At 35.5% G+C, this 22,262-nt stretch overlaps 1 protein-coding gene across 1 annotated transcript; it reads right to left on the bottom strand.

Moving 5' to 3' along the window:
• Positions 1-1,072: 1,072 nt before the first annotated feature.
• Positions 1,073-21,909, bottom strand: LOC145771740 (kinesin-like protein KIF28). Its single transcript, XM_082583473.1, has 21 exons — positions 21,786-21,909; positions 17,245-17,433; positions 15,163-15,366; positions 13,866-13,952; positions 12,220-12,399; positions 11,939-12,038; positions 11,196-11,362; positions 10,565-10,769; positions 10,028-10,188; positions 9,488-9,624; positions 8,495-8,621; positions 7,692-7,868; positions 7,160-7,342; positions 6,673-6,836; positions 6,191-6,319; positions 5,163-5,297; positions 4,116-4,282; positions 3,756-3,874; positions 3,282-3,359; positions 2,831-2,888; positions 1,073-2,301 (listed from the first exon to the last, which is right to left on the bottom strand). The coding sequence occupies exons 1-21, from the start codon at positions 21,840-21,842 to the stop codon at positions 2,021-2,023; spliced, it is 3,105 nt and encodes a 1,034-aa protein (XP_082439599.1). The 5' UTR covers positions 21,843-21,909; the 3' UTR covers positions 1,073-2,020.
• Between the last annotated feature and the right edge of the window lie 353 nt (positions 21,910-22,262).

The following is a 22,262-nucleotide window of genomic DNA, read 5'->3' as shown; positions in this document are numbered from 1 at the left end:
AGCTTTTTTCTCTCCCCAGGCAACTTATGGACGACCAAACACGTCCGAACAAAAAAATCGAATGTTGGTATCACTCATTACTCACAATAGAGTTATTTACCAGCTCAGTGGCCGAGTGGTTTTGCCTTCGGCTCTGGTGCTGGTAGATTTTAGATTGACTTTAAAAACGGTACCGATTGTGTTCTTTCTTGCATAACGCAGTAAGGATAAGTCGGGTAATAATGCGATGGCATCGTAAACCTGATATAAAACTAAAAATGAGCCCTGTCGCTAAACGACCGTAGCTGTTGTAAAGCGACAATAAATGAAACTATAACATTATTATTATTAGTCCAGTGAGACGAAAATCTTGGATTTCATTCGAGAAAAAAACGGTCTTACATCACCCAATCTAACCACATGTGCAAATGGTCGATTACGGCATCAAACAGACCATCATTCCATCAAGGTCGATCAAGCATAGATCGGAAAAAGTAATGGAAAAACTTTTGATTCAAATGCTGTGCGTGAAAAGATTCTTTTTCAGTTTTATTCAATGTCCACAAGGATTGATACAAGTTAAGCGAATGAACTTCGGTTTTAGTTCAAAATTGCTTACAATATCATAACCTCCTCTGTACGAATTCCATGTCTAAGGATGTCACTGCGGGCGCATTTCGTATAAAAAGGAATGGAAGCAAAAGGTGAAGTTTGATTAAATTACAGTAAGAAAACTAGGAGTTATGATAACAGCAGGACCAACAGAGCAGGAGATAGAGCAATAACCTACAATACAAATAAGTGGGTTACGAATTGAAGAAAAACGGAAATTTGTAGAAAAAGATATTCAAATAAATTATACCATGGCACTCTTTCTATAGTTAACTTAATTATTGTTCATGTTTCGTTGAGGCTTCCACAGTGGTTCAAAATCTTTTCACATCCGCTAAGCAAAACTGCCAAGATAAGCTTTTCCAGTCCGAGGATGAAGATTTGTACAATCAATCACATAAGTTTAAGCTTTATTAAATTCTCAGCTTGTCCAAAGTTCACTTTCACCAAGAAACCTAGTTTGCACATTTACATTACAGTCCCAAGTTTTCATCCCTTGTATTTCTGTATTGACAAAAAACAAATAAAGCATTTGAACAAAGAGGCGTTTTTAGAAAGACAAGCAAATAGACCGGACATTTAACGTCATTACAGACATTAACAAACCACATGAAAATGAACGCACAATAAACTCAGTTCTTATAAATACTGTACATTTACGAATAAATAACAAGCCACAGTTTACATAACTAGATCAAGAGCAAATATAAATTATGGTGCGGTTACCCACTCAGTGTCAGTACAATATTTGTTAACCAACACGTTTTACTTTACAAGGCACTGTCTTGGAAACACGAAGACAAAGCTATATTTCAAAATATGATCGTGATCGCGAATGGCTAGGGTACTGCGTTCCGAGATTATATTTCAAAGTTGCACAAAAGGCATTTGCTCGTGATCGCGAATGGCTAGGGTACTGCGTTCCGAGATTATATTTCAAAGTTGCACAAAAGGCATTTGCTGACAAAATGCCAGACGAGCTTTTCATCAAATCTAAACTTGATGTAACTTTTAACCTTTGTCGTTTATAGTCTTATAACTATATTGATTTATTAAAATTATTTTTTTTTTTGTCACCGAAACACAACTTTCGCAGCTTTGAATTATTGCTTTTTGTTTTCAATCATGAAGGGCTAACAATACACCTGGCCTACTATGGACTTGTAAAATAGAGTTTAGTGGATATTTGGCCCGAATCACGTTGTCTTGCTTTCCGATTGCATAATCTACCCAGCCTACAATATGCTGAATTATGCAAACAAAAGCTTACAGCAGAGTACCGTGAAAAATAAAACAAAACAACTTCTGACTGAATGTAATTTTTTTACATGCTATTAGTGGCATCATGTAGGTAAATTTTGAAACGTTTAGCATTGTCTCAGAACTTAGAACCAGTGCAATATTTCATAGGAAAAGTTTAATGAGACAGTTAAGTCATGCTGGCCCTTCTTTCAGTCCGGTGAATTCTCACAGCATTTGCTACTCCTCGTTTAAGAACACTGAGTACACGATCAAGGTCATCAGACACTTGTTGAATTCCTTGAGCGTTGTGCGGGGAGTTGATAGTGTCAAGATTGCGCAGATTGTTCTGCACTGGCTTCACATCGGACAGAAATGCTTTCAACGCTCGTCCCAGTTCCGCTTGAACTTTGCTACAAGAAGCCGATTTTTCTTGCACGTGAAGTCGAGAATTCTCTTCTTTAGTTGGTGCTGTGAGGAAGTCATATAGTTATTATAACACATAAAAGTTAGTCTATACGCAAACGCGCGAGCTGGACCAATGAATCGTGCTGTTAAAAAGAAGATGAAAGAATGTTGGATCATGGCAGCAAAATTACGATGTGAAGAAACATTACCGTCAATTAAGTTGTATAGGCTACAATTCCGGTTGAAGCTGATAATAAAGACACCATTACAACATCAAAACGACATTTTAAGCTCATGATAAAAAATACTTTTCAAATAGGTCGTTGTTATATTTGTTTATACCTCTTATAGCACCTATATAGCACCTTTAGAAACAAAGCCGACCTACCAATGTGCATTTTGGTTAAACAAGAAGAGTGCTACTTAACCCTGAATTGTTGGTAGGCCACCAAGTCTGTTAAGCAATTTCTCAAGTTTTAGCGTCATCGCAACTAGGCCTGCATGCAATACGTTATAAACTTTTTAAAATATCCATCAAAGTTTGTAATTGCAAAGGTTGTAACTATCGTATTCAGTAAACAACATCGCTCACCTTTTTGTGTTGCTTTTTGTAGTTTGGTCTTCAAATTGTTATTTTCTTTCTTCAAAACCTACGACACAATACAAGCAGCATTTGTAATGAAATTTATAGCCATCAGCAACAAGAGGCACATGGTTGTCTCTTTGTTTGTTTTTTTATTTAAACTAAGCTACAAACTAGAAAAAAAAATTCTGAAAACTAGTGCTAAACAAATACTTAATTTATAGAGTTTACAGAACTGCAGTTGAAGGAACTGTGTATGCTAGAATCTATACTTTTCGATATCACATTTTCATATGGTGGAATTTCGTAAAAAGCAAGACTTGAGGTCAAAATAAACAATCCGAACAATTACATTCCCAATGACTTGTTTGGTCAAAAAATCCAACGCAATTTTAGCGAACCACACCTTTACAAAGTTACAACTGTATGTATATTTATCAAATGTCATGGAAACACTTACCCTGCAAATCTTCTTCAAGTCCTTGTGGTTGTCGTTAACTTCTTCAAGTTTTGTTTTTGTTTCCGTTAGTTCTTTTTCCTGTAACAAAGCAAAAGCTATTATTGAAGAAGTCATAGGCTAATTTTTTTTTGGCGATTAGTCAAAAGGATGGCATATTTCAAAGTGATCTCGTTTTTCAGTTAAAAACAACCTTCCCAACACATATGATAGTTCATAAAATATTTGTATGTTTTTTTGTTTATATTCAGTTATGTAAGGCCTGTCACAAGTGATCGATGGACAATTCCGAAGGGTTTGTCTGTTTCGAAGAGAAAAGATGACGTGACACTAAACTACAATCTGTTTCGAAGATCTTTCATATACTGTATACATTCAATAATGGGTAAAGTCAAACGCTATTCAAAATACCCTCAGTTTTCCGGAGCACTATGTATTAATCAGAAGTTTTAAAGCCATAACCATAACACGAATTACCAATGCCTCAACATCACTGCTGTCTGTGGAGAATGCTGGAGATGGAGGAGGTAAAGAGTTCTTGTTTATGGAAAATATCCCGTTATCTTGAGGGGAGCTAGGACGTTTTATTCTTCCAGCTGAAAACGAAATAAATCAGGTAAAATTAATACTTGTTCACATCGGTAACAAAACATGTATGCTATTTTAACGGCTTTAGACGTCCAAAGATGTTGAAACAATGTAAAATGGTCAAATTTTTGGACAGGAATTTACAAACGTAAGTTCTTACGACGTAAGGCAATATTTTTTACCTTTAACACTGTTAAAAACTAACTAAACTATGTTTTTCATTTTCAAAGGTAAGTTACTTGTTTTTACCTTGCAAACCCCACAGTTCTATTACCAGAGCAGACGTGTGCAGGTACTGTAAGAAGAACCTGTCCACCCTGTCCACAGTGATGCGTTGTTTCATTGATACCTTTGGATTCAAAGAGTGCCACGCAGATCGAGATTGATGGCCATATTTTTCGTTGTAAAACTTATATCTATAATTGAACAAAATAAAATGGTGGCTTTTGTCGTCAACAAAGGCTATAAACTAATATCTACATCAAGGGTCTCAAACTCAAATTACTCGGAGGGTCAAATGAACACTTGCAAATTTCCCTAGAACCGCAATAGGCCCTTGCAATAAGAAGTCAATAAACAAAATAACACCGTTAAAAAGCAATAGAAGTATAGCAAGAACATTCCATCGTAAGAAAAAGTGGAAAAAAAGCAAAGAGATTGAAAAACACTACACGAACCCATAAAAAAGTAAACGAAAAACAAAAAACAACAAACAAAAAAGAACGCAAATGAAAGACCTGAAGAGGAAAACTCTAGCAATTAACTTTCAAAAGCGCGCAAAAAACTAAAACTTTGAAGAACTGACTTCAGCAAATACCAAGGTTAGCCTACTATTGCGAAACGACACAATAAGTTAATAGGCAATGAGATTGTGATGTGACAATACGAGCTTCTCGCACGCAATAAAAAATGGGGCGACAGTAGTGCCAAATAGTCGTGTGAAGTTTGGGTGGGAATTTTCAAATTTTTTGAACAATTTTAAAGTTCATTTTATTTTTCTAAATCTATAGAAAAAATATTTGCAATGGTTAATTATTTTACAGTTTAAGAATGCATCGCGAGCCGAGTGTTTGAGACCTTTGATCTACATGTACGCTTGATGGCGCAAACAAAACTAACGACCACTTACTATAATACCAAACAACTTCGAAATATTAAATTATGAACTTGAAGCCTCACTTTCATTTGGTTGAAAGCACATTCCAATTTCACTTCAGAGCAGTCGATGTCTTTGTCAATCGAAACTATAATTTGCCAAGAAATGTCAAGAATTAGTGAAACATAAAACCAATTTACCTTATCATTACACCCCTGGTACTGTTTTCCTTTATCCAGTGCAAACCGAGACATTGTTGTAAATCGATGATCAAATCAAACCTTTGTCCTAAGAGCTCGCTTGGATCAATTACCATTGTTTCTTCTGGTTTAGCTCTAATCAAAACAACAGCTGCTAGTTTAAAAATGAAGTGAATTTGAATCCGTAAAAAGAAGCAATTAAGCTGAATCTGTTAAAACATTTCAAAGTTCAGAGGGTTCATAAACTTGCGTTCAAATCTGTGCCGTAGAATGCCATTCTCCACTGTAGACTCCAGATTTTACAGCCAATAAACGCATTCCTGCTGCGACCGCCTGCGCTATTTATTCACTTAAATTGTAGCCTACTGCAAATAGCTGTTGACACCACACACAAAGTTGGTTAATAGGAGGTCGGTTTGAATCTTTAACCTCGGACTGAGAAAGACTTTGATAGGTTACCTAGTAGTTTCGTATACTTGTGGAGGCTTGTGACGCAGGGCCGGTTACCGAGATTACAGTAGCAGAGTGAAGTTCTCCGATTGTTGAAGTGTTGTTGCCGGGGAATTATTCCATTCACTAGTTGCCGCTGAATGGAGAGCAGTCCTGTAATGCGTTGTTCAAGCGCACACCCTGAGAGCCAAACCAGCGCCGCTTAATCTTGAACAATGTCATAACCACAGACTGCTTTATTAGAGCACTCCATGGTTGGAGACCACTGATAACTTAAGGTTTGCTCAGGCTATAATGAAACATTTTAACAGTAATTAAACCTTTAGTGTTAATAAACCTTAAGCAGTAACACTGTTTATTCAAAATGAAAATAAAATATGTATATTTGCAATATCTAATAAAACGTTTATTGAAAATAAAAAAGAAAATTATGTATTGACTTATTGATACTGCTATTAAATGTATTGATTAAAATAAAAATGAAAAACATTGCAAATCTACATATCTACAAAAATCAGTAAATCCTCAAATCTCGTATATTGGTTTAAGTTATATTGATTTTATTTAATCTCACTTACTCTCCGGTCGATGTACAAATTGACACAGAAACTTGGATCAAGCCTTCTTCATCTCCGATGTGGTTGAGTATGGGAGCTTGGTCCTCAAACGACATGCAGTATGCTAGGCTGTGCAGCCAGACATGGGCACTGAATGAAAATAAACACAGATGAGTAAACAAAATATTACACCTTTTCTGCGGGCACGACACTAAAGATAAACTTAAAAACCTATCTAAACAGTAGGCTACAAAAGCTAAAGAATTAGTTGGAGTAGTCCGGAGGTAACCTTCACCTTTTCAAAAATATAAAAAAGCATAAGTGAAGCATGCAGAAAAATCATAAACTTTATAATTTGCCTACTCACTTCTTACTATCATATTACAACGTATTGTATATTATGGAAATTACAAACACTTTCTCGGTTTAACTTGCTTATAATGTGTCACGAACTTGGGTAATGTTTTACTACGTCAAAGTCTCATTGCTTTGTAATCACCCACCATCCCACGTAGACATCCTCTACAGGGTCCCAGAAAGGATCTTGTTCCTGTGATAAATGGTCAAGCACAGTGGAATCTTCTTGGAATTTCATGTACAACTCCTCTATCAAATAGCGACGGTTGATAAACTTGCTTTTTGACCATATCCACACTTGATGTGTGATCTTGATTAAAAGAAAGGGTAAAATCACAACACTGCTAAAGCAATAGTTGAAATGTTTTGTTGCTTTGAAGAACGGTATAAACATGAAAAGAAAATGATCGAAACAGAAATGAATGTTTTGTGCAAGCACTGCGAATTTGCATGTATAGCTTTGTTTCTAACCTCGGGTGTGTGTACACTGTACAGTAATCTAATTTATCGCATAAGAAACCATTTCATTATGTGTAGCTGTTTTACTTTAAGCTTATTCAAATAGAATCCAGCCAAGCTACATAAATTTAAATCAGTCACGCTGAAAAGTTGCGTATCAAACCAAATAATCACCTGATGTTTCACTTGAATTGCCACTTCTTTGGTCATCATTCTGCCTTGTGCGTCACAAGTGGCTAGGTTCTTGACAAACAAGGTGAAGAAAATATTTCGTCTAAGTTCTCCGCTGATTGCGTTCACTCCAGCAACCAAGGACATCAGCTCAATATATTCCAAGTAGACAGGATTTGTTGTTTCCTGAAGCAGAAAAGCAAAATATCATGATGTTAATTTCTGCACTGCAGTAAGTTTCGAGTGCAGCATGGCTTCTCCGAATAAACTTAGCTCGAATATCCCAAGAACTTGAGCTATAGTCAAAGTTGTTCTTCAAGTATGAACCGATTGAAACCCATTCTTATAACCCTAGCCAGCGTACACTTAAGTAAAATCTCTTAGTCAGAGTACGTGCGACTTTTCGACTGAGCTAAATATAGTTATGATGATTAAAAGTGCTATTTATGCATTTTGTTTTATCACCGTTTCTCATAGATTGTATATATCGCTGATACGACATAGGGTAGCAAATAAATATTTGACAGTTTTTTACCTCACTCTGGGAATCTTTACCAAATCCATTGATGTCATCGTTTGTTGAAAGGAGTTCTTTTTGAAAATAATCATAATCGTATCTTTTCCTGACGTCATTCTTATTACTCTGAGGAGTTCTTTCCCGAGGAAAGCCAATGTAAAGAAACAAGGCATTTGAACCAATTTTTAATCGATCCTGAAAGCAAATATTATTTTTGACAAATAAAATAGACGAAAGCAAATATGAAAATGGACTCAGAGATGTCGTAAAAATGCATAGTGGATTAACAAACATGTAAATCTAGTTAAAAATAGTTTTTTTGAACGTTAAAAAGCAAATGATTTGAACAATCGGTCAATTTCTCTCTTTGGCTCAATCTAAAAAAAAGAAATCAGTTTAAAAATGTTAAAAATAGAATCAGTTTAGTATCCAAAGCATCTGTTGAAACCACGAGTTTCTACATTTAGGGCATAATTATTATTACACAAACTGTGCGAACAGTGTTGAAATGCTCACGTATAGCCTACCATTAAGCTATGTTTGGCGTGTTGTTGCTTACGATTCTCATACAGTGGAGTCTGGACAAGGACTACTTTTACCAACCGTGTACCAAACACATAAAATGGATGCTATTTTCTCTATAATACAGTAGATACCACATCAGGTACCGGTAGGTAATTAGTTCATTAGTGATGTGTGAATTGTCTTTTGAACAGTTTAATCCTTTTTATAATTTTCTAATCTAGAAACATTAGTTACATGATAGAGCTTTAAGTACACGTCAGCTTAATCTAGTGAGCAATAAGTAGGCTATAACGTACACCATGCTTTAAGGTCGTTTTATTCTGAATCTTCTTTCCATTAACAAACACTTCAGCTTGCTTCAGAGGTTCAATGATTAAATTCTGGTCAGCTGTGCTTGAAATCAAGCAATGCTCTTCTTGTACTCTACCAAAAGAAACATCATTGATCAAAAGACAATAACAAATTATTATGTTTTTTAGACTTAAATTGACCATCCTTTGCTTTTAAAGTAGCTTGCTTTTATTAAATACCAGTATCATTGACAAGGGGTCCAAGAGATACTTTTGGACTTGGGCTCACCGTGATTTTATTGGCCCTTAACCTTTCCAATTGGCCGAGAAACGACAAAAGTACTGATTGATCGATTGAATCTTTATCCTCAGACTGGGAAAGCTTCTTTGAGAGCTTAATCCTGGCAGTTTCGCATACTTGTAGAGGCTTTGAATCACTGACGCAGGCCCGGTCACCGAGTTTGACAGAGTGAAGTTTTCCTATTCTTAGGATATAACAGTCCGTTTTTTTAAAATGTCTTGATTTGGGGCCCGAAGTTCTCATTGGTATTGGGCTTAAATAATCCCCTCAACGGCCCTGCTGGCAATTACACATTAATGGCCACAAATAAAACCCTAAATAATAGAATCATTCTGAAAGTAATTAGTTGATAGTAAAAGTATGAACTGCTGTTTATATATTGGTGAAGGCAAAGAGACCAAATCATTCGGAAGTTCCGTTCTTTACTTGTTTAAAACAACACGAAGGCTATACCGATTGTTCTGAGTTTGTTTTAAATGAATTGTAACATATTTCATACTATACAGTAACTACGTAGCCTACTAAGTAAATCTTCTATTTTTGACAAATAATATCTGCTCTTGCCATGGATAGGTGGAAAACAACATAAAAACAACGTAAATAGAGTTAATTTCACAGTTGTTGATAAAAAAAGAGCTTGTTTATTACAAGTTTGTTCAAAGATTGGCTGAAACATTTACGAAATTAAGCTTACTTACCCAAGTCCGCGCAATGTAATGCAGTGGACCCCCACTGTGTCTTTGCTTACGGAGGAAGAGCATCTTCCTATCAGTGTCTTTTCATTGTTGATGATGTGCTTGATGATACCGTTTAGTTGGGGGTCTTCATTAACATTCTACACATTAAACCAGAGATATACTTTTTCCACATTAAATAATTTGTCTCCTAACAAAAGGTGCAGCTGCACATAAAGTAGTTGCATCTTTCAATTTGTAATCACATATCATTTTTTTGTGTTATCAAAATAACATGTAAGCACTAGCACTATCAAATCCCTAACGTTCAAATTCTTGTAACTTTAACAGAATGACACTATCGTTAATGTAATATCCACTTATTTCCAGGGGTGTAACTGCAATACGAAGGTGAACCAGCCACACATAAACTTTATGTAAAACATGAGCCCTTCACCTTAAATTTTGCGCCAAACATATGAAATTTTCATCCAAAATGGGGTTAAAAAATTCACTTGAATTAAATTCTTTGGTCAAATACCGTAGTTAACTCATTTGGCATACCTGCAAATACGGAAAGAACTGATCCATTAGTTGTTCTCGTTTTTCTGATTTTCGGAGTTCCTCTTCCCATTTCTTCTTCTCTAATTCAAGCTTTTGCTCCCACGACGTCGTCATCTCTTTCATTTGAATTTCATTTTGAGATATCAGCCGTTTCACTTCAGCTAGAACGAGAAATTAAGCACCAGGGATAAAATTCCTTAGTTACTCAAAATCGGTAATAAAAAATTTTGACTGGAGCTTTCGAGGTAGGCCTACCAAATGTTTTAAAGTGATCGAGAGTTTTGTATTTATTCTAAGCAGACAAAAGTATGGTAAATTATTATAAATTATGTTATTATGTTAACCACAATTACAATGTGGTTTCACACAGTTGAACATGATGAAGATGTTGATTTTATGCAACATGTAATTTGGGTTTTAGGGCAATTTTTACATGCTTACAACAAGATAAGTCCACGCTGCGGTATATCAACAGTTGGGAAACGCAGTATCAGCAACACAATTACAGCACTACGTGTACAACTGTATCCTACATACCATTATCTACAATGCCACCAGTCAACGAATGCCCTGACAATTGGGCCAATAGCTTGGCATTTTCCGCCTTCAATTCTCGAATAAGCTTGTCAGTTGGACTTTCATTGACAACCGCTTTGTTTTTTATCTTCTTGGCCCGATTTGCATACCGCAGTGTCGATAAAGTCTCACTATAATTTATGTCAGCGGGACTCAGTGCGGCTATCTGTTGAGAAATCAAAAACAAAACTAGATTTAATTTGATTTAGATCACATTTTTGATTTTTTTTTTTAGCTCTGAAGTTGTTCTAACTTGTGATTTGGAAGCAATCGGGCTAATGTAATCGCCGTGCGAGCATGCCATTTCTCTGATCGTTCTTGGTGGCAATCGCTTTCAAGCCCAAATATTTTAATGCAAACACTCTCAAACACAAACAAAGAAAGACTACAAATACTTTATAAATGCGTTGTTACGTCACTATAGGACATTTAAGTTCTTCAAAAAGTGTCTATAACTTTTATTTTTTTGCAAAGGACAATCCATATAGCGTTTATGAAAATATAAAAGGCACTCACCAGTCACCAAGTCAACCAAAATACATCATTAAATAAAAAATTTAGGTCATAAAAACTATGTTTTTGTTTTACGTACCATGACAGTCTTGCTGTTGCCTCCGAGTGCAGACTTTAGCAATTTTGTTAAAACCGAGGCACGGTATGGGATGACAACACCCGCTTCATCTGCAGCCAATTTCTCAATTACACTTCCAAGCATCAACAGACTAGTGTTTATGGCAGATCCTTCTTTTAATCTGTCACCTGTAAATAAAATAGTGGGCATATTATACCAAGGGATGTAGCAGGTTGCTATAAATTTTGAAAAAAAATAGATGAAAAGAGTAGAAAGGTAGGTTAATTTTTAAGTCCGTTTTCAAACATGCCATTAAAAAATGTCTTAAAGTGTGTTTTTTAAATGCATGATTTTGCAGGTATTTAAAGGACTATCATTAAACGTCAGGTGTATAATGCACACCAAAGCATACATATAAGTGGTGTTCTAATATACTGTACATCCATATTAGTGGGTATCCAATTTAAAGTCGTTGGAATCTCAGTTACACACCGTCACATTTGGGTTCCTGCACCCAACGCAACGACTCAAATGACGTTTCATTATAACAATTGCCACAGAATGTGCAATTTTATTGACAAAATGACAGTATAGGCCTAGGCTATATGTTGACAAGACTAAGCATCTTTTAACCGACCCAGTCATCACACATATCCAAAAATTAACCAAACCTTTCATAAGGTATCAGTGTCTGAGCTTTTTTATTCTTGTCACTCTTTTTGGAGTGAAACAAGTTATCAATGAACCATAAACTAAAGCATCACCTGTTGCTCCTGTTGAATCAGCTCGCTCGCTACCGGCCAAATCAACTAGGTTTATTTCGCTTGTCTTCGTCGTACTTTCTCCAACGTCGTTGTTGAAAATCTGTTAATAAACATTACGTTTCACATGGAAGAGTTCACATGATCTTAAAGAGACTTTTAACTAATACTGATACAAATAATTTCTGAAATTTCTGAATCCTTCTTTGATTGATACGCTACTATTAATGACGAGAACAAGATTTTCTAAATAAAGGTTCAACATCTTATTCGATTTACAATACCTGCTTAAACTTTATGGTGATAACCATGTGGGACCTGCTGCTAGTGGCATTCATATTAGTAGAAGCGGTGGTTCTGCTAATTGCTCCGGCTTCCATCAGCCGCTCGATGGCGCTGTAGCCTCGACATGGATGTTGACTTAACCCTTCCACATAAAAGCCAAGGTTGCTTTTTTCGCGAACCTGAATAGCCATCAATAAATCTGTTTATTTGGTTATAAACCAGTAAATTATGTCCTAAAAGATACAGTTTCAATTGGGAACAACAAAAATTAATCACACAATCAAATTCAGCAGCAGCTGTCTTGGCCTACGTTTACAAAAAACATGACAATTTGGAAAAAAAAAAGTTTATTCATCATTATTTTACTCTTAAAAATATCAATATCTGTGTCTTCTAAACTGAAACTTTTTCTTGAGCACGCATAAGCCTATTGTTAACTTCAACTTTATTGCAGCGTAGGTGGTTTTTAGGTTAGGTTGCAGAAAATATTAAATTCATAGACAGATGATAAGTCATCTGGGACATTATTTGCTTGACAATGCACAAAAATAAAACTTACAGTTCTAGTTCTTGCTTTTGAAGACAGTATTTTTTTATTTTACTTTTCATGTTTTTTTAGTGACTGTGATTGAAAACATCTTTGATAGATTAGCTTTCTCACTTTGGCTATAATTATTAAATCTTCTTGCATTCTTCAAAGCCATAAAGATTTTATTTGCAATCTTATGCTTTCTGAACTGCGATCCAAAAAGTAAGATCACGTCTGAACAATATTTTTGTTGCATGAAAAAATTTTGCACTTTTAAATATTTGAGAAAAGGAATGAAAGTTCATCATCATCATCATCATCGGCCATGCCTGAATAAGGCGTCGGCTACCGTGAGTCTCCACAACGATCGATTGTCCATACTTCTAATTAGGTTTTCAAAATTTTGGTTTGTCCATGTTGAAAGATTTTTGAAGATTTCCAAACGTGGACGTCCCCGGTGCCTCTGACTAGGAAATCGCCCCATCATTACCGAGTGTTCAATTCCGCGTTTGCGGTAGACATGCCCGATAAATGTCATTTGCCTTTTTTTGATAGTTGTGATGAGGACGCCAGGGGTGCACCCAGAGCGTCTCCACACTTCTTCGTTAGTGATTTTATCCATCCAGTTAATTCCCATCATTCTACGAATGAACCAAATTTCAGCACTGTTGATCTTCTTCTCTATCCTCGGGCATACAGTCCAGGATTCACAGCCATATAGCAGAACTGACCAAATGTACACATGTAAAATTCTTATTCTAGTGTTTAGAGAGATTGAATTAGATTTCAGTATTTTGTCCATTTTGATGAAAGCTTGTTTGGATTGTGCAATTCTTGATTTTACGTCGCTCCAGCATCGACCATTCGAAGTGACCATAGAACCCAGATAGTTGAAAGTGGCAGTACAATGAAAGTTACTATGGTGAAAAACATTGGTAGCGTAACAAATTCCAGTATATAAAATATTTAATAAATATTTAATAATTTATGTGAAATATTTAATTGATATTTAATTGAAAATAAATATTTAATTGAAAATAAATGTTTAATTGAAAATTGAAATATTTAATTGAAATATTTATTGAAATATTTAATAGCTATGCGTGACGTAATCACCTTCAAGTTTGCTCCTTTGCCCTGGGATTTTTCTTGCAGTAAATCACGGATCTGTTCATTGTAAATTTCAAGCATGCTGAAAGTTACCTAAGCAACAGACATAATAGTTAAATCCCAACAGTTTAGAAAATTTATGAGTTTGCTTACCACTAAGAGTAACTGCTTCAATTTTTCATAAAAACAAAACAAAAAGTTCTTATAAAATCATTAAACAAAATACAAAAATCCGGTGAGGTTCGAAATTGTTTTGATAAATGTATATTTTTGTGCAAAAAAGATATGCTTTTTTGTTTTAAATCCAATAAAGTAAGTGATAGAAAGTGAAACAATGCACTTTTCGAGACTGCTCATGTTACGCCTTACATGATACAGCGATTTTAAACGCAATAAATTTCAATTAAAATTTTAAAGCGCTAAGGGGTTATGTACACAAGTTGTGTTCAACAAGCATTTACTTAAAACACACACAATTCTTTTCGAAAATTACCACGACATAATGTTTTTAAAACGGTCGTAAAATTATAACCTTCAATTGGTGTTTGTTTTACTTAACAGCTTCGGGGTGGTTAAATCATTCTGGATAACCTTATGTTGTCGGCAAATAAATAAAGCTAATTAAACTAAAAGAGAAAAAGATAAATTGAAACAAAAAGTGCAATAGTTAAATTTTTATTAACCCCATAGCGCCACATGTTGCACAACAAAGAATTTTGGAAGCACGTGATTATGGGAGAATAAAATAAACATTCCTGAAAAAATGAAACAAAAAAATACTCTCATTTGACCCTTTTATAGCCCAAATGTTGCAAATTGCAATAAGTTGTAGCCTACTGCTGACTATTTTGTGTTGGCTGTACGACACTACTCCTTTTAAAAAAATCTGAAAATTTGATTTTTTTCTCAGGCGCTACCAGGTTTTAAGTACCGAAAATAAAAGTAATTTAGTCGTCAGAATAGTTTTGAATCATCAGTTTAGTCTCCACCTTTTTAAAATGTCTCTTTTAAGTTCGTTCCGATATTCACGCTTCTGCAAGTAATAACCACGTTTGTTTATTTCGAAATACATTTTTTATACATCGTAACGCGTTGGCGTAAATGGCCTATCGTAAAATGTTATTGCTACTGTATCACGAAATCAATTCTCAGAAAATATATGTTGTTTACAGTTTTTGTAAATACCAGCAGTCAGAAGGAAAGGGATGACTGCAAATTACTTTGGCCATACTATTGCGAAATAATGTTGCCATTTCCATTCCTAACATATTACGAGGTAATAACAAATATAAAAATGGCTCACTTGAAGTTCTTTCTGGAATTTAACTTTTTCAATGGCGGCAAATAATTGTCCACATGTGATGGGAACAATTCCTTTATTATTGCCAAAGCCAATCATGGAATAGCTTTTTCCACTTCCCGTTTGTCCGTAAGCAAACAGTGTTGCATTGTAGCCGTCCCAAGCATTTTGCAACACGCCTTTACCCAAGTCGTTAAATACAGTTTTCTAAAAAAGAACAAAGTAGTTAATTCACTGTATACAGGTTAACGTATCTGCTTCCATTGTCTCAAGCATCAAATACGAGTAACAAAAGGCGTAATAACAACCAGCCAAACAAGTAATGAAAATCGAAGATGTAGATTGTGATATAGTGGCAATACAAAAGTTTAGAATATATGATAAAAAATGTACCTAAGTTATACCACAAAAATGCTAAAATCTCACGTTGTATCTACAAAATTCAATGATCTCGGTTTTCAGTTTTGTTGAGTAATTTTGCTGTACAAAGCTCGACAAAACGATTAATAGTGTAAGATTTGAAGTAAAGAGTAGGCTATACTCACACCGCCAAATTTCAATTGCATTAATAATTACTGTATTTATGGTAGAAATTGTGACGATATTGCAAAACAAGAGACATGTAAAATGTGCATCACACAAATGAATTCATACCAAACATGGTGGATGTAAAACGGTACCAATGAACGTATTCGAAGTTTGTATAAAAGGTAGACGGCCAAATGGCAAGTGAATAAAAAGCAATATTTAACGATGAAAGCAATTTGTTGTTAAATTAAAGAAATGTCTGTAATTAAAGAAATGTTTTTAAATCTTTAAATTAGGCGTAATAATATATATGAGAATGTGTGGAAGAGACTAAAAGACTTGGCAAGAGACCGAAATCTTTAAATTTAACTATTAATCAAGACGAATAGTAATTTTCGTCTACTTCAACAGCAATTTTTTTTTTTATTTACCGTAGGCTAGGTAGGCTGCAGTAGAACAACAAAATCTCAAAAACCATCTGAAAAGGGGGAACAACATATATACTCGACAACGGGATAAAATATGTTTTCATGAAGATTTTTCACTTTTTCCCCAGATTTTGAAAGATCGAGAACTTTTTAGAGTTGTTGTGAAAGTTGGAAATATGTCAATTTACATTGCGCTGCCGCCAGGGAGGTTGTATCCTGCTGACAGACTGGACGAGTCTATTAAAGCTATCTTGTCACATTCACTCGCTTTTTGTTTACTTTCGCTTTTCATTGCTAAAAATGTTGTCTGCTGCTATACAGAACGTAAGAGGTTAATAGGCTTCAACAATTTTAAAACGGCAAAACAATACTTCAACAACACGCAATAAATCACCATCAACAAAAGCGTATAAAAAGTATCTTTACCACTTTCTGCTCAGGGTACTACATAGCTGTGTCGGCAAATTGTGTTTAAAATTTTAATTCAGTGAAGGTTGTTTATTGACAAAGACAACCGAGTTATAAATTTTCTGCACACTTTACGCCCGTTGTTGAGCAAATAACATGTAGATGTCTCATTATTTGTAACACCCATTTCTCATTAATATGTCAAAAAATAGGTTGGAAAATATATTGAAAAGCGTTGTACACAATGTACAGTACCGACAAAACATGCCACTATGTGAAGCTTTAAAAATGTGGTTTAATATTAGATGACTGAACAATAGTAAATAGAAGAACAACACCTCAAAGTCAGGAAAACAACATGACACACATATGAACCATTTAGAATCTTTTTATTTTCTTGGTACGCTTTTATTTTCTGTCAAAACTGTGAGCTAGTCTACTTTATAGCTGCCACTGTCAGTAATTCAATCTTTTTTGCGTTGACTCAACGTCTACAGACGTTAAATCAATGTAAAAAATCACTGGCAGGCTGGGATGACATTTTGTTGTGTGGGATGAAAAGCTGGTTGCCAACATAGAAGAAAGCAGATATCTATTGATATTCACAAATATTGCGACCTTGAAACAGCATACTAAAAATAGTTTCTCTAAATTTGTGTAAAAATAATTTCATTTTCTCTTGCAGGCGTTAAAAACTTATATCAAATAAAAACTTTCCTACCTGATCGGCATAGCGACTGTTGCTGTTGGTAGCATCCAGTCGTCCATCGGGAAGCTCAGTGTAGCCGTCATGTGACCAATAGGAATAGTCAAAAGTGAATTGCTTTTTATCACCGGTCAATGGATGAGTTATCGTCGTCGCATTGTCTTTCATAGACACCACAACTTTGGAACCTTTCTTTCTTTCCCTCTAAAAAATCAAAAACATGTTTCGTTGAAGCCGAGCAGCTGAAGTTGCAAGTTTTTATTGGTAGATTTTATTCTGAATTACGCATTTTTTGAAAAACTGCTTCTTGTTTTAAAAATAGTTGAAAGTATTGTCCTAGACTTGAGGCAAATTAGAGTTTTTTTTATGGTATTTGTGGTAATTATTTTCTGTAAAATCTGGATTGAGTCTCAATTTGAAACTGAGGGAAGTGTTTGACGTTTCCAAAAGATTCAATTTTGAAAAGTGTTGAAGAAAGCTCTTCTTGAAGTAATCTTGGTGGCACCAGATGAGGTTATCCCGGCATATACAACAACCTATTTTGACAGTCATCTACTCAAAGCCGTTGAGAGGCTAATTTGGTCCGCCCTGTGCCGATGTCCTTTTCAGGCCCCAAAAACAAGACGCCTCCAAAACTGCACTATGATAAAATTTAATGCGACGTGATGACGATAATGACGACACTTCCTATGGTCTGAAGAAAAGTTTCGGGCACCGAAAATTTTTCCGGTATGAGTCCAAAAGTACCTCTGAACCCCCTGCCAAAGCTAGTCATCCACCGACCTACATTAGCAATTGATCGCTATCAGATTACAAGTTTCTGATATTAAAACACAGGCTTTAGATTTCCTACCGTGAAGGTACGGAAAGTACCAGAAACGTGTACAGTAATGTATTACTGATAGCTTATCAATTGACCTTTTAAGATTGCCTAGTACAAGGTTCCTCTACAAGGCAGACGCTTGAGTGGTTAAAAGTTTATACAAGTTAAGGAAATAAGTATTAGGCTACTTTTAGAACCGGATACAAAAGAGTTGAATACAGTATCATTTCTTAGCTGAAAATCATATCACAAAATACGTCGTGCCAACGTCCAGTTAATGTAAATTAAGGCGGTATGGATTTGACATCATAGATGAACGCTGAAGACTTTGTGTGGACATGAATGTTGTTTGTTCAAGCATCGCTCTTGATGGATTAAACACAACTTATTCCGTAAGCTTCTTAGACAACAGTGTGAACCAAGTTCAAAAGAAAACACAAGAATGACAAGCCAAAGCTTAACCGAACACAACCTTTTTTATATCAAATCCCAGAGTTACAAAATTTTCAAGCACCATATTGATATTCAAAGTAGTCAATGACGTAAAGAGGTTGTGACAAAGAATCCATGCTGTGAGAAAATCGCTGTTGTATTTTTCTCGGACAAGCTTAATGTTGAGAGTTTTGCTTCCAAAATGTCTTCGAACTAAGCTCCGAGTGCTTTTATGTTTTTTCACGTTGGTAGCATGTTTTTGATGCCCCGCAAGCACCATTAGAGCTTTTCATGACGTAACAGTTTCTGTTTTTTAGAATATTCAGGTTAGTGAGGAGCATGAAAATTTTAAAGCAACTCCTAAACATGCACCTCACCGGTGTGTAAATTTATATTGTTTTAAAATCTACAGTTCTGTTTAGAAGCGGTTTAATGATCACGTTGAACCCCCATTTTTATTTGCAAAGTCCCAGTGTGGTTCCATTCAGGCCAATGTCCATTTGATTTTTTTCCAAAAGGACTTGAAACATGAGAATTAATTTTAATGTTTTTTCAATTTTTCAGCCCCGAAAGGTCGGTCTAAATGAAGACCAATGTCACCAAACAAAACAAGCAACGATGTCTTATTATTGCCAACAAATCCTGAAATATCCAATTATACAAAAATGTAGTCTTTGAGTTCATTGGCCATACGATTACGTCACAAGCAAACTTCATTAATTCGAGCTTATTTTATGGCAAAACTATTGTCAGTATTTCTGCCAATTGCGTTTCTTTTATTAAAAGTCGGAATTTTACTGTTATTGAAACTTGTAAACTTATTCTCAAAAAGCAGTGGTAATTGCTAACACAAAAATTAATAGAAAAATAACAATAAATTGGAAGTTGCAGTTATCGTTAGACGCCTGCTGTCGCACCCAGGTTTGCTTAAACTTTAAAGAATAATTTGGGTAAGGCAGGCTATTTATAACACCTCGGCCCCCAAATCAAAACACTTGTAAAAAAAAAAACTTTTACTGCATCCAAAAAATATGCGGCGGTTTCTTTAAATTCCTAGGCCTTTTGGAAAGGTTGCGGGATACGGGCCTTTGAAATCATCTCGGACCTGGGTCAGCAAGTACCTCTTGAACCACCCCTGTCAACGCCTAGTCACACCCTACGACATGGTCTTTGAGCTTATAGGGCAATGGTCTATCCTTTCACCTCTACGATTTCCGATTTTGCTCCAAATTACAACGAGAAAATACTAAATAGCAGCAAGGGTTTGGTGTCATCGTCCTAGACTAGACAGACAAGCTTCTCTTTTTGGTGAATGAAGGATAGCATTACAATGATAATTATCATTGATATTGTTGATGATAATGTCGGCTTTATTACCAATAAACAACTAAATTGTACAAAACTAAACTTTAAACTGAAGAGTAAAAGGCCAGTGGGAGACGATATATCGATCGGCATTTAGGCATATATTTTATACTCTGCAGACGAAATCCATTGCTCATGCTAAAAGCTACGATGAGCGGTAGACAGATAACTTTGTTTGCTAAATTCATGGCTACGGTTATCATCTGCACACATGAGATAAGTTCATTAAACGCAATGTCAATGACTCTCAGCATGCCTTGCCATCATGCCGTACAGTCAAAGTAGGTCTAATCTGTTATGAGCTGCCAGAGCAATGCAAAACCTTGCCATCGTGACACAGGATAACAAAAGCAAATTCTTGCCACGGTAAAGCATCGCAAGGCGAATGCAAATTGCAAGGGAAAAATTTAGCAGAAAAAGGCAATAAACACTTTTTGGATTCTTTGAAACATATTATGGGCTTTTTGTTCCTTTTGTTTTACGATCAATAAAGTTGCTTTGTTCCTTTGAGTTGGTTCGGGTTTAACAAAAATTTGAGCCACCAATAAGTTCCAAATACATACAGTACTTTGTAGAAACAATGTAAGAAATCTGTATGCTACTGCATGGTACTCTTTTTATATGGTACGATAAAACCAATTATTATGAAAACCCTTGTTTTGAATCAAGGTCATCGTTATTTTACGTCCGACAGACGAAAATAATTCTAATGCGATGATGGTTTTCAACAGCTTTCGAAAACTAGATTTAAACAATTCAACAAATAAACTACCGCTTGCTCATAATCTTACACAATGAAGCTATTTTATAGCACAGCGTTTGCCGTCAATTACACAAAGACTTGTGTATGCGGTAGCCTATGTGGTTTGTTTTCAATATAGTTTCTGTAGCAACTGTGTAAATTCACGCCGAAGCAAATGCCTACCACAAAATCCTTTCAACAACTTCACATGAGAAAGTTGATGTTTAGTTTAATTAACACAAATTTTTATGTTGCACATTTTGTGTAGCCCAGACCAAGAAAAAGGTTAAATTGTTGACTAACTCGTCTTTATCACTTGCTTGTTTCTATCAGTAGAAACCAAAAGTCAATACAATGAAAACACATTGTGAAAAATAAACGTTCTGACCATGGCCAGCTCTATATGAGGCATAAACATTATACAAACAAAACGGAAAAACCTATGACTGATGAAAGGTTTGCGTGAGGTCTATCAGAAGCTGTTAGTAATATGCCACGAATGCAAAAACGACACTCTTTTACGGTTTTCAGTTTTAAGTAACTTAGCATCTGAGCACATATTGAATGATTGAATGCCCTTAAATTTGAAGAAAGTTGATTTGTGAAGTTTAAACTTTGCCTTATAGACATATTTTTGCGTTCATGTGTGATGTGTCGCTCTCTACTGCAATAACCATCACATTGTTTCAATACAGTGGTGAGATCCATCAAGCCTTTGTGCTACCAAGCAGACGACAATGCGAAGTGCGGGGCCGTTGAGAGGCTAATTTAAGCTCTGTTTCTTTCAACTTTTCAACTTTTTGGGTTCTGTGGAAAGGTTTCGGTCCCTAAAGTCACCCTGGGCTGAGTACAAAAGTCGCCTGCTTCCTGGACCACGCTGTCAACGCTACTGGTAGTGTACCTGGTAGAAAGCATACAAAATCGATGCATCAGATCGGCTATCTTTCCATAAAACAATGCTTTCCTAATGGCTTATAGCGGTTTCTGTAAGAACCGGTCCTTTTGGTTTCAAAAAGAGAAACTTTTGCTGACGTAGGCTATATTGAGTTGAATGACACAACTCTCTGGCCATCGCATGTATTCCTACTCTAATTGATTTCATGTCATTATCAGCGTAATTAACGAAAAAAATATCTTTTTTTCAGTAAAGTAAACTACTCCTTACTGAAAACAATGCAAAACCAATCTACTAACCTCGTTGAAAGGCCGCACACGGACAGCGACTTTCAGGCTGTCGCCGGTGGATGTCATCGCTAATGACTGCTTGCAAATGAACACAGCCAAAGTGTTACAAAGTGTTCAAAAATATTTAAACTGGCTTTAAAAGATAAATTAAGCAATTTACTTCAGTCGTAAATGAGACATGGGATTAGCTTACAGTCCATAAACTTGCCGTTCGTATAAACAAATAATCCGATGAACAAAACAAACAAATATGACAGCTTGAAATATAACTTTGGTCATAAACTCCACCATACGCGGCATACCCATCAAATAAGTCAATAGTAACTGGTCAACTTGTTGTAAAAATACGTTTTTCGTACCTACCAACCACGACGCCTCAGCAAGGGGAAGGCTACAGTTGAACTTGCATGTTAAAAAACGTATTGAAAGTAAAAAGGAAAATTTAGTTCGGTCATAAGAATTTAAACTTGAAATTTTAGTTGATTT

This window comes from Aplidium turbinatum, chromosome 1 (genome assembly GCF_918807975.1).
Source record: "Aplidium turbinatum chromosome 1, kaAplTurb1.1, whole genome shotgun sequence".
In the NCBI taxonomy this organism is placed as follows: Eukaryota; Metazoa; Chordata; class Ascidiacea; order Aplousobranchia; family Polyclinidae; genus Aplidium; species Aplidium turbinatum.
Note: the sequence above shows the minus strand (reverse complement) of the source record. Positions and strands in the feature narration are given on the sequence as shown.